Below are 13380 nucleotides of genomic sequence, written 5' to 3'. Positions count from 1 at the left end.
TCTCATTCGAGTACTGACATTCGGAATACTGCATAGAGTTCCTTTAACCATTTACTTTTGTACTTCCTCTACTTCCTCTCAACTAGGCACTAAAAGCAATGAAGATTAACCTCCGCAAGGAGCTGCTCGAGCGTTTGGAAGATCAACTCACATTCGAGCAAAGGAAACAATCCCAACAGTGGGTAACCGCCGAGTGCCAGGAGAAGTTCAAGCTGTTCGTGTCCCGGGGTGGAAATTGGTGATGCCCTGGGCCAGGTAAGTACAGGAAAATCCAATACACTCTGCGAGGGTTATGAGCAATTTAGCGTATAAGTACACAGATGCTTTTATTCTCCATAACGGATTGATCGGCTTAAAACCACGTTTTAGTTTATGCCAGATCAATCTTTTTGTTTTCAAACTTGAATTTGGCACGAATTGTTTTCATTGCTACTCTAATTTAACAGAATTAAAGTTATCGGTTATTGATAGGAAAAATTGAACTCTGTTGCCCATACGCATAGAGCTACTCGTAATAAGAGATGTTGCACTTTATCTTCGTTTTACTAAGATCAACTTCTATTTACTATCCATTACAAATAATCATGATGAATTCAATTGTTTAAAATAGAATTTATTTTTACAAACGCGAAAACTTTAATGCATTTGGCTCAAAATACCGCCAATTCAATGAAAAAATTACATTTAAGCCGATAAGAAAAAGCAAACAGAGCATATATCATTGAATGTCATACAAGTAGTAGTGGCTGATTGGATTTATGAAACATTTTCAACACTTTTAGTTTATTATTTTTTTCAATAAATAGATACAGCAGAAGAAAATAGAGTTATACCTTCTTTCCATTAATAAAACTATTCAGTCTATATTATTTTTTATAGGAATAATGAGAACTCCTTTCATATGCCTGTGTAGACCGTTGGCAGGATTTTACCGTGAGTAGTAGATATAATAAAACTATAGCATTTTTTCTTAATCTTCATGGTCAAACTGTAAAACGGTGTATATTGAACGTTTAAACAATGTAAGGTTAACAATGAACTTTTTTTCCCTAATATAGTGTTCGACCGAAGTACCCACGTAGCTACAGTACCGGAAAAAAAGTATTTAACATTGTTATTAGTTATTTATTTTTTTCAGGAAATGTTCAATGAGCTATAACTTTTCAGAATTGAATATGCATCAACATTCCTCAAATTTTGCCGGCTGGTTATCAGCTATTCAAGATTTATCGGTATGTTTTTATGTGAGCTATTTCCTTTGATTTGCCTGTATCGCTAAGAGGAAAAATTTACATCCTGTGAACCATGTGATGAAAAGCGGCCATTTTGCGTTGATGGGAATGGTTTGAAGAGCTTGGTATTACTCTCTTTATATTTGTTGATTTCCTATAAATTTCGAAATTGAACGAAGGCGTTTCCCTGATTATGAGAAGATCTAAGAAGGGGAGTTTGTCGTCTTTCTCTTCTTCGTGAGTAAATTTGATGTCCTTGTGAACGTGGCTTATGGCCTCCAAATTTTTTGATAAATCTTCCCTTTTGACAATGCTAAAATGTCATCTTCGTACCTATACAAACACTTGGGCAACAAATTCCTATCCTCCACAAATATTTTCTAGGTTAGCCATGAACAATTCACATAAAAATGGGGAAAGCAGATTGCCCATTGGAGCATCTTTAGTTTGTTTATAAAAATTTCATCTGAAAATGAAATAATTTTCCTCCATACAAAGACGAGTAAGCTTGAGATATAACCGAACTTTGTTTTTCCGTTGCTTCAGGATCCAGCCCTCTAAAAGGCAGATGGCAACTCCTTTTTTTAACTCTTTATTTGTTCCAAATTCAAAATAAATTACATTTCATTTTAACCTAGGTGCTCCACTTACTACAGTAACTTACCAGCCTCAATTGTTATGTTATATATCTATGTGTTTTTACATTGTTCCTGCCTTAGCAATTCAGTATTTTAAACAGGTTTTTTTTTAACCTGCATGTCAGTATAACAATTTACATCTTAAAACTAAAAAGAAAAATTTGTTTTGGGTCTTGTGTGTTCTTTGTTCTAAATCTTAATGGTCAGTTTACTTGTCGTATGTAGGTATTTAGGAAATAAAAAAAAACTAAACACTAAAACTATATCTTAACTAAGCATAAAGGGAATTAATCGTTGCAATTGAAGATTGCAACGATTTTTGCCTGAAATTATTAATTATTTTGTTGGACATTTGTTATACATTCGCGGACAAGAGCTCGTTCTGCTCAGACGTATACTAGAGTTGATCGTGAAGTATAGAGTGTTTTAAAACAATAGTCCTCTGTGGCTATTGTTTTCACTTTTTTTTTTGTCTTTTGTATAAAGGGTGATACGGTCAAAATTTGGTCAAGGGAAAACGCGTGTAAATCGGTGAAATCGTTTATTTAAAAAATCAAATTAAATTTCTTTTTCAAGTTCAATTAGTATAAAATTCAGGAAAAATATTCAGTTAGGCTTCCGCTTTTCCAAATCCGAATTGCCGGGCCTTACGCTTGACCCCTGCCATCAGATTTTGTACAGCCACCTTGTCCACCTTCTTCGCCGCAGAAAGCCAGTTTGCCTTGAACTGCTGCTCGCCCTTAGCAGTTTTTTTGGTCTTCTTTAGGTTCCGCTTGACAATAGCCCAGTATTTCTCAATTGGGCGGAGCTCTGGCGTGTTGGGAGGGTTCTTGTCCTTGGGAACCACCTGCACGTTGTTGGCGGCGTACCACTCCATGGCCTTTTTACCGTAATGGCAAGATGTCAAATCCGGCCAAAACAGTACGGAACAACCGTGTTTCTTCAGGAAAGGCAGCAGACGTTTATTCAAACACTCTTTCACGTAAATTTCTTGGTTGACAGTCCCGGAAGCTATGAAAATGCTGCTTTTCAAGCCACGGGTACAGATGGCTTGCCAAACCAGATATTTCTTTGCGAACTTTGACAGTTTCATGTGCTTGAAAACATCTGCTACCTTTCCCCTTCCTTTTGCCGTATAAAACTCCTGTCCCGGAAGCTGCTTGTAGTCGGCTTTGACGTAGGTTTCGTCGTCCATTACCACGCAGTCAAACTTCGTCAGCATCGTCGTGTACAGCCTCCGGGATCGCGCTTTGGCCATCGTATTTTGTTTATCATCGAGATTTGGAGTCACTACCTTCTTGTAAGTCGATAGTCCGGCTCGTTTTTTGGCTCGATGCACGGTTGTAGACGATACACCCAGCTTATTTGCGGCATCTCGGAGAGAGAGGTTAGGGTTTCGCTTGAAACTACCGGCAACTCTCTTTGTCGTCTCAGCGGCTTCCGGTTTTCGATTTCCCCCCGATCCAGACTTCCTGGCTGTCGACAAACGTTCCCCAAACACTTTAATTACATTTGTAACGGTTGATTTGGCAACTTTTAGCGATTTTGCCAACTTTGCGTGCGAGTAGCTCGGATTTTCGCGATGCGCGAGCAAAATTTTGATACGCTGCTCTTCTTGCTTGGACGGCATTTTGACAACTGAAGAGTGAATTCCAAAATCAAAATAGGAGCAACATTCTACACACACACACCTTCAAAATGAGGGGTGTTCAGGTTTTTTAAGGTTCTACAAAGGGTAAGTAATTTTGTGTTCTTCTTCTTTTTTAAATATCATAAAATCATCATCATTAGTTTACACATACATTCATATATTATGAATACGAAAATTTAAAACATGTATTTCATGGGTAAAACACGAAAATTTCCTGGGGAAAACACATTCACTGTATTTACTTACTTGTGTTCTTCGAAGTATAGCACAATTAAACGCAATCGAATACACGAAACTCAAAACAACTGCTTCACAAAACTCTTGGTGAACAAAATTCATCACAAAGAAAACCATTTCTACTTTACTGCTTTGCTAGCAATCGTGAAAGTATCATTGAAACAGCGGTGCCAGATGTATTGCCTCTAGCAATGAATTTAAGTTTATTAAAACAATTAATTGCGAAGTCTGCCTTATTAACATAGTATTTAATGGTGGATAAATATCAAAAACTGATTAAATAAAACATAAATGACCATTTTAAACATTTTACCGGTCCAATTAAAAAAGTCACAGAAGATTGAATTCAACACTAACAGGGTTGATGGCAGCAGTGCACGTAGCCTGTTATACATTTTCCCGCTCCGGGGTGTAAACAAACTTGCATACAGCGCAGTCTGGCAGTGCTTATGTTTTGTCTGCTACATTCTTATCCACTAGATAGTGTGACATCACATTTGCTGTTGTATTGAAATGAAGGAAGAAAAGAGATGGTTAAGTTTTCCTCACCATACCAGTTGATATAATGAAAAATGGGCAGTTTTGGCGTGGGGACATGCACTTCCAATGAATTTTACCAATACATTTAGAAAATGATGATCGAAGAATATTTCAAAAAGAAGAAGTGAACAAAATAATGACCCTTTGTAGAACCTTAAATGCAAAATTGAAAGAAATACGTCAAGTTGATATTGACCAAATTTTGACCGTATAACCCTTTAAGCGGAATCTTTCTGTATAGGAAGAGTAAAAATGGCAAACAGCGTTAGAAAGAACACAGTAAAGTTGATTTTTGGACCGGACAGCAAAATACCATCGTACCTGGATGTACTCAAGTTTTCTATGGACGTTTTGAAACTTTCGGCGGCTGACATTCACACAATCTACAAAGATGACAAAGGGCGGACAATTCTACATCAAACTAATCGACGATCACACGTTCTCTGCGTTCATTTCCGAAGCACATGAATCGTACAACTTCCAGTACGAAGATGGAGGAACAGCAAGGGTCCAAGTGGACCAAGCATCACGGATTTTCAGGTACGTTCGCATTTTCAACTTACCACCAGAAATCGATGATCGGGAGATCCAGTATGTACTGGGTCAATACGGAACAATCCGACAGCACGTGCGAGAGAGGTTCCCAGGTGAAATGAAAGTGAACATTTTCACTGGAATTCGAGGCGTCCATATGGAGGTTTCGAAGGAAATTCCTGCCAACCTCTACATCGGGCATTTTCGTGCTCGAGTTTTTTATGAAGGTTTGAAAGGTCGATGTTTTTTTCTGCAAAGCAGAAGGACATATGAAGTCGGATTGCCCCAAGCTGGTGGCGATACCTTCAGGAAGTTGAGGTAAACCGAACCACTCTGGAGGTGGCGGTTCACCGCAGTCGCCGAAGCCGTCAGGCAGCGGGATTAAACCCAATTCTGCCGGTGACACCGGGGTGAAGCCCAGTCTTGCCGGGGGCAGTGGTTCTCCCCTGGGCAGACCGAATAAACCAGTAATTGACAACAGTGCACCAGTTACTCCACAAATGACGGTTCTAAGGAAGAACACTGAGAGTAAACCTGATCCAAACGTGCAGAACGCCGGATCTCAAAAAGCAGCGACATCAACAGTCTCGACAACGGGAACGGTTCCGAAGGATAGTAGCGGTGCTACAACGAGTACACCAACAAGTACTTCTGGTGGTGATGCGTGTGAAACCACGACTGCAATGAGCTTGAGCTTGAGCTTGCTTGAGCTTGATTGACCGCCCACGGTTGCTACTCTGTTATTGCCAGATCAGCTGTAATTACACAGAGAACCAATAGACGATGCTTGGGACTAGCAATCATCCTCAATGTGTAAAAACTGGTGATCTTAAATTAGGCAATACCAGCGCCGGCCGCGCCCGAACACAGGTCAAGAAAGGAATGGGAAGGATTGTGTTGACATGACACTCGCTTTGATGGAAGCCGAGAACACCTCTGCACTTCCACGAGGAATCACTGGGATGTTGGATAAGAGGGTTGGGTTTGCAGCAGGATTCGTTTTGGTAAACGATAAGCTGAATTAATGTCATAACGATCATATAACGCGAAGGAGCTTGGGACTAAACCCACGGTCTTCTGCTCAGTAAGCAAAAACGTTTGCCACTAGGCAGACGAGCACCTTTTTAATCACCGAGTTGCTGTTATTACCATGTAGTCATATTAACAAATAAAACGATTGACGAATCTTGATTGTGGATGGGCCTGAGATTAGACTCATGATGTTCTGCTCAGTAAGCAAAAACGGTTGCTCTAAGGCCACCGAGCCCCTCATATCACATAATACCGTTGCTCTAATTTTTGTATCCATTCAAACCCGGAACCAACGACAACAACGAGATTCACAAAATACACGATACACAAGCGATTTTACTATAAATCTCTTTGATATGTAAGGACCTGGGACCGCGTTTTTCTGCTCAGTAAGCAGGCCACTGTAACCGACGATCTTTCAAATCCGAAAACTAAAAACTACGAAAAAGTACTTAGGCCTTCATTAAGTTCCACTTTCACGCGACGTACAATGTTTCAATTTGCTCTTTACGTATTGTTCAGGCTAGGCCCTTTTCAAAATTTACGCGAGAAATACGCACAATCGTCACCTACCTCGCAAAACTGGTTCCAAAGGACAACAAAGACATAAGCAACGATGGATTGTTGAACTTTGCTGGCTCCGGTGGTGTAGTGCACAGCAAAAAAAATGTAATATCGATCAACGTAATTCAAGCTGATGTATGGAATAATGATGTAATTGTAATTTTGTAATTTATCAGCACACACCCTGGTCGACCACTGTAAACCAATCTGCCGTTCAGCGTTTTCGGTTTTTGTTTCTGGATCTTTAGTTGCCTCTGTGATATACTTACTTGCGGCATACTATTTTGGGAGTGTATATGAGCGTGTACCATGTACGGTAGCTCATCTCTCATCGTGATGGTGGGACATAGTAGACAAATTAGAGAGAAAACAAGGAGGTATTAGTATTAGTTATATGTAAACAAACAAAACAAAAGTTAGATAATGCGGCACTGTAACTACTACTATTTTAGAGGTATGATTCGTCATGTTTAACTCAATGTTTCAATTTAGGCAAACTATCTATCTTACAATTACAAAAGCAAACCTAAACTTACAATTATATGCAAATGCAAAATGAAACTTGACTAATCATCGTCAATTCCCTTATTCCAGGGAAGGGCCTGACGATTTGAATCTAATTTTGATCAGTGAACGGGCACCATATGGTACATTTTCTCACCATGAACCTATCATTTCCAGCCTATCTGAACTATTTAATAAATGGAAGCCATAACATGGGTTACGCTCCCCCTAAGCGGGCCCTCCGCATCCTGTTTCTGTCTTATCTCAAATACAAAATGCCAATGGTATGAATGTATCTATATATAACTTGGAAATGACGTACAATCAAGTAAACCCGTAACCCACTCACTTGGTCAGGCTTCAGAATCGTCCAGTGGGCAGTGCACTCTACACTCCAAGTTCCCTTTTTTCAAATTTACCGCAAATTTGATATTTTACCCATTAAGTGTTGATAAGTCACAATGAAACATTGTGACAGAAGTTGAGGTTACTAGTGTATTAAATAATCTAGGTCCTATTTAGGATTATATCTGAAAAATACAAATCTGGCCAACGCCCACCCTAAACCTAAACCTGTTCTAATCCACCTGAAATGACTAACGAATGGAAGACTTTGACTACCCAGCCATGCAATAGTCTCATTCCGTGCCTTATGGCAACTTGATGATTCTATTGCGCTCATCTTCTGGCACCACCCAGGGGAGACTTGGTCCTGTACCCAATGCTTAACTTATCTCCATTCCACTCAACTACTCGCAATTTCGTGTGATATAGTGGGCGGAATATTATTATATGAGACAATTCAATGCAGACGTCTTTCCAAATTTGGCAGATCGACAGGTAATCGGTGAGTTACCACGATAGTTGCTATTCAACAACTCGACAACGTCCCATCGTCAACGCCTGCTATGAGAATTTCCCATAGCAGACGCCAACGAAATGACGTCATCGAGCTATCGATCAGCTACCCTGGTTATCGCCTGGTACCTTATAGCACGATGCTAGGAGGCGAACCGGAAGAATCGATGAGCTACCTCCCCCCGTGTGAAACCACGATTGCAATGGAAGATGAAGTAAGCGAGCAACAACGATGTGCTACAATCAAGCGTCCTGTAGCCATGGTTACGGAGAGTTCAGAAAGCGAGGAGGTATCAACCGAAGATACAGCCAGTGGCCAGCAAAAAATGAAACATGGAAAGGTCAAAGGAAATAAACAGACACCGCAATTCGTGAGTAGACTGCCAAGGAATAAGAAAAACAAGCAGTAAGATATGATCATGTATACAATTTGAAAGTTCATCTCTTTTTAATGAACCAAAAATGTTTTCTAGGATTTTAGCTACCTTAAACATTAATGCCATCAGCTCAAGAATCAAGATTAACATGCTCAAAGATTTTGTGTGGAGCTATGACATTGATTTTGTTTTTCTACAAGAAGTTTCTTTCGAAGATTTTAGTTTTATTCCAAGTCATATTGCTTTGGTCAATATCAGTGAGGATCGTAAAGGCACTGCTGTATTGATAAGAAAAAATATACAATTTTCCAGCGTTTTGATGAATCCCAATGGACGAATAATTTCGGTATGTATTGGTGGCGTAAACTTTATCAATGTGTATGCTCACTCAGGATCAAAGTTTCGTAAAGAACGTGATCGATTGTTTTCGGAAGATATCATTCCTCATTTGTCTACTGATGCACTAAATGTGATTTTAGGAGACTTTTACTGCATTCTGCTAAAGCGTGATTCGAACGGAGCCGTCAAAAATTTGGGTCAAGGATTGAGCCAGCTAATTTCATCTTTTGATTTGCAAGATGTCGGGAGGGTTAGGGATAGAAAAACAATATATACATTTTTCCGATGTGAATCCATGTCAAGGTTGGATAGGATTTATGTTCCGAGAAACTTTCTTGACAGAGTACTAAAATTCGAAACCACAGCTACAAGTTTCTCTGATCATCATTCGTTAATTTTGAAATTTCAAGTAGATTCAAATGAAGACGTCATCTCATACGGAAGGGGGTTTTGGAAGATTAATCCTTCTCTCTTAAACGATGAGGACATTTGTGGTAGCTTTAAAAAGGAGATTCTTGCGGTTAGACGAAGAGTAGTTTACAGAGAAGATTTTTGCCGATGGTGAAATGATCATTTTAAAACTAAAGCACGTAGTTTCTTTAAGTCAAAATCTTATGAAATTAACAAGAGAATCTCTGAATCCAAGAGCTTTTCATACGGCTGTTTGAAGGAAATATCTGAAAAGCAAAATTTAGGAGTAGATATGACGAAAGAATTAGGTTTCGTTAAAACAAAAATGATGGACATGGAACAAAACCGGGTAAATTATTTAAAACTTAAAATACAAACAGATAACATAGTGGAGGATGAAAAGCTAAGTTTATTCCATTTTTCTAAACACGTGAACCATAAACGTAATATAATGCAATTGAAAATTAATGACCAAATAACAACACAGAAAAAGGATCTCCAATTGTTCTTGGAAAATCATTTTCGGAATCTGTTTGAAAATGATAACACATTTACACCAGGTGCAGGAAACGTTTTAAATTACATAAGAAATACTTTGTTGACAGATGAAAAGACAGACTTGGTTAGGCCTATTCAGGAGGATGAACTTGAATCGGCTTTAAAGCATGCTTCAAAGAAGAAAAGCCCTGGGCCGTATGGACTCACTTATGAATTTGACTCGACTTTCTACGATTATTTAAAATCTGATCTTCTAAAATTATTTAATGCGTATTTATCAGGTTCGACGATCACTCCCGATTTTGTAGAGGGAGTTATAACATTGATCCCTAAAAAGGAGAATTCACACGAGATATCAGACAAAAAACCTATTAGCATGTTAAATTGTGACTATAAACTTTTTTCAATAATTTTGATGAATCGCTTACAGCCCATTCTAGACTCCCTTATTGGACCTGGTCAAGCAGCTTGTATTTCTGAAAAATCTTGTATTTTCAATTTGAAAATGCTCAAAAACATCGCAATCAAATCTAACGCTTCGAATAGGTTCAAAGGTTTAATTGTAAGCTTGGACCTCGAAAAAGCCTTTGATCGAGTGAATCATGGTTTTTTGTGGCTGATTTTAGAAAAGTTTGAGTTTCCTCAACAGTTTGTGCATTGCATCCGCAATCTTTATTCAAATGCTCGTTCTAGAATTATTATTCAAATGCTCGTTCTAGAGTTATTTTTAATGGGTTTTTAACGAATAGTATAGCAGTTCGTTCATCTGTGCGTCAAGGTTGTCCTTTAAGTATGGCGGTATTCATTTTGTACATTGAGCCCCTTATAAGGATGTTGTATGATAACGTAATGGGATGTTACATTGATGAAGAATTCATAAAAGTTTTAGCATATGCAGATGATATCACTATTTTCATTCGCAACAACCATGAATTTGATAAAAATGCTGGAATTGATAAACTATTTTAGTATTTACAGCAAAATAAAATTGAACATTAAAAAGTCTCTTTTTATGAGATTAAACAACTGCACTAGCGGCCCTCATTTATTAAAAGAAGTTGATTCAGTGAAAATCCTCGGAGTCGAATTTTTTTACTCCTTTCAGGACACTATAATGCATAACTATTCCAAAATAATTAGTAACATTAAATATTTGATATCAATACATCTTAGGAGACGATTAAATATTTTCCAAAAAGTATGGGTTTTAAATTATTTGATTTTTTCAAAATTATGGTACTTGTCACAAATTTTTCCTCCACACAATGCTCATGTAGCGGAACTAAAGACTATTAGCAGAATTTTTATTTTTAAAGGTATTGGACTATTTAAAGTTAGCTTAACTCAATTGTATCTCGATGTAGACAAAGGAGGAATATTTCTCATTGACGTTGAAAGCAAAATGAAATCCTTATTCATTAAAAACATACTACATATTTGGAAGTCAAAACTCTGGAAAAGATAACTTTTTGATTTCTCAAAAAGATAACCGTTGCCTCACTCGAAATGCACGTGAGTGGATAAACTGTGCCATAGTAGACGATAATTTCACTGATATGGTCTCAAGCAATAGAATTTACAATTATTTAATTAGTATAAAAAATATTAAACCTAAAATTGCCACTAATGAGAAACAAAGTTTATTTTTAGTTTCAATGACATCGTTCCCACAAAAGCTAAGTTGTTGTTTTATAAAGTTAGGGGGACTGATAATAATTTATGTAAGTTATGCGGTAAGGTAGACACAGTAGAACATCGTATAAAAAATTCCAAAAGTAATGAAGAAATTTGGTTTTGGATAAAGGAAACAATTGTAAAAAAGCTTAAAATTACAGTTAACGATCCTGAAGAAATATTAAACAGAACTATCGAATCAAAACAATACCAAAGTAAAACAGCTTGTTGCTCAAGGCATAAACTATAATTTGTCAAATAGTGAAAAACGTTCAGTACATGATTTTACTGAAATGTTGCGAGAGAAGAGATGGAATAATATAGCTCTATTAAAGAACGAGTTTAAACATTGGATTAACTTATTGTAATTTGAAAAGAATGTAGTAGGGGAATCCTTTGAAGTGCTTTTTTCCTGGTAGTGCAACAACTAGATCATATTGGCACAGCGTAAAGCATGGCCGGTCTAAAAACTTGTTTTAATATTAGATGTTTATTCGTCAGGCAAAGTTTGGATTTCCTGTTTATAAGAGGATACAAACATTTTATATATTTGTTACATGTGGCTTGGATGCCCTCAATGTGATCTTTAAAAGTTAATTTTTGGTCAAGTATTAATCCAAGATATTTCACTTGGTTTGACCAGGAAATTGAAACTCTGTTCATAGTGACTATGTGATTACTACTAGGTTTCAAAAAGGAAGCTCTAGGCTTATGTGGAAATATTATAACTTGAGTTTAGGAAGCGTTTGGAGAAATCTTCCATTTTTGTAAATAAGAAGAGAAAATATCTAAACTTTTCTGCAGTCTGCTGCAAATAACACGAAGACTTCTTCCTTTAGCGGAAATGCCTGTGTCATCAGCGAACAAAGATTTGTGGCAACCCTGAGGCAAATCAGGGAGGTCCGAAGTGAAAATGTTATACAATATAGATCCAAGACTGCTACCCTGAGGAACTCCTGCTCTAACAGGTAGTCGATTAGATTTGGAATTTTAATAATTTACCTGCATAATTCTGAACTAATTTCATAATATAAAGTGGAAAATTAAACTTTTTCAATTTAGCAATCAAACCTTCATGCCAAACACTGTCGAATGCTTTTTCTATGTCTAGAAGAGCAACTCCAGTTGAGTGGCCTTCAGATTTGTTTGAACGAATTAAATTGGTAACTCTTAAGAGTTGATGAGTAGTTGAATGCCCATGGCGAAATCCAAACTGCTCATCTGCAAAACTTGAGTTCGTAGTGATGTGAAGCATCATTCTACTTAAAATTATCTTTTCAAAAAGTTTACTTATTGAAGAAAGCAAACCTATTGGACGGTAGCTTTTTTAGGATTAGTAAGATTTTTATCCGGCTTCAAAATTGGAACAACTTTTGCATTTTTCCATTTATCAGGAAAGTATGCCAAATGGAAACATCTGTTAAATAATTTTACCAGGAAAGACAAGGTACTCTCTGGGAATTTTTTGATGAGGATATAGAAAATTCCATCATCACCTGGAGCTTTCATATTATGAAACTTTTTAGTTATAGATCTTACTTCGTCCAAATCAGTCCCCCAGGAAGCATCAAAAATATTTTCCCGAGAGAAAATATTCAGATAATCCCGAGCAACCTGATTCTCAATAGGACTAGTAAGACCCAAACTGAAATTATGGGAACTCTCGAATTGCTTAGCAAGTTTCTGAGCTTTTTCCAAATTTGTGATCAAAATTTTACCACCTTCGTTAAGCGCTGGAATAGGCCTTTGAGGTTTTTTCAAAATTTTTGTGAGTTTCCAAAAGGGTTTGGAACTCGGGTAGATGGCAATTCCCTTACAAGTAGTTCGTTAGGTGAAGTCAGAATTTGTAAAAGCAAGCATTCAGCCCGATGTCAGATAGCACTGAAATGTCTTCAATCAACCAGGATAGAATCTTCCACTCCGATGGCTTGGTATGACATTAAACAAGGTGTTGTCGAAGCTGAGCTAGTTAACGGCGCCGGTGGTGTAGTGGTAAGCGTGATTACCTCTCACCCCAGCAGGCCTGGGTTCAATCCCAGTCGGCGCCGCCGGGATGTTCTGAGGCATAACATCTCTGATCACGCCTTCCTTCGGATGGGAAGTAAAGCCGTTGGTCCTCGGTTCATGAGTTGATGGGTCGATAGGTAGGGTCCAGGTGTGGGAGCTGCCTTCCTGGCACGTCGGTAGCATTGGTGCTCAGCACGGAAAACAAGATCGACGGAAAAAACAAACCAAAGGAAAAAAAAAAAAAAGAAGCTGAGCTAGTTAGCTCCACAATCGCATTCATCATA

At 37.9% G+C, this 13380-nt stretch overlaps 1 protein-coding gene across 2 annotated transcripts in view; it reads left to right on the top strand.

Annotated features, from left to right (window-relative positions):
• Positions 1-816, top strand: part of HIPP1 (HP1 and insulator partner protein 1) — a 29027-nt gene extending 28211 nt beyond the window's left edge. For both annotated transcript variants that reach the window (XM_065218540.1, XM_065218539.1), the window contains one exon: positions 87-816. In XM_065218540.1, the coding sequence (XP_065074612.1) occupies positions 87-242 (156 nt within the window). In that variant the 3' untranslated portion in view covers positions 243-816. The remainder of the gene's footprint in view (positions 1-86) is intronic.
• Positions 817-13380: the final 12564 nt, after the last annotated feature.

Source organism: Ochlerotatus camptorhynchus, unplaced genomic scaffold (genome assembly GCF_037179485.1).
Source record: "Ochlerotatus camptorhynchus isolate MF236.1 unplaced genomic scaffold, CSIRO-AGI_Acam_v1.1 ptg000089l, whole genome shotgun sequence".
NCBI classification, from domain to species: Eukaryota; Metazoa; Arthropoda; class Insecta; order Diptera; family Culicidae; genus Ochlerotatus; species Ochlerotatus camptorhynchus.
The sequence above is the reverse complement of the archived record's forward strand: the minus strand, read 5'-3'. Positions and strand labels throughout refer to the sequence as shown.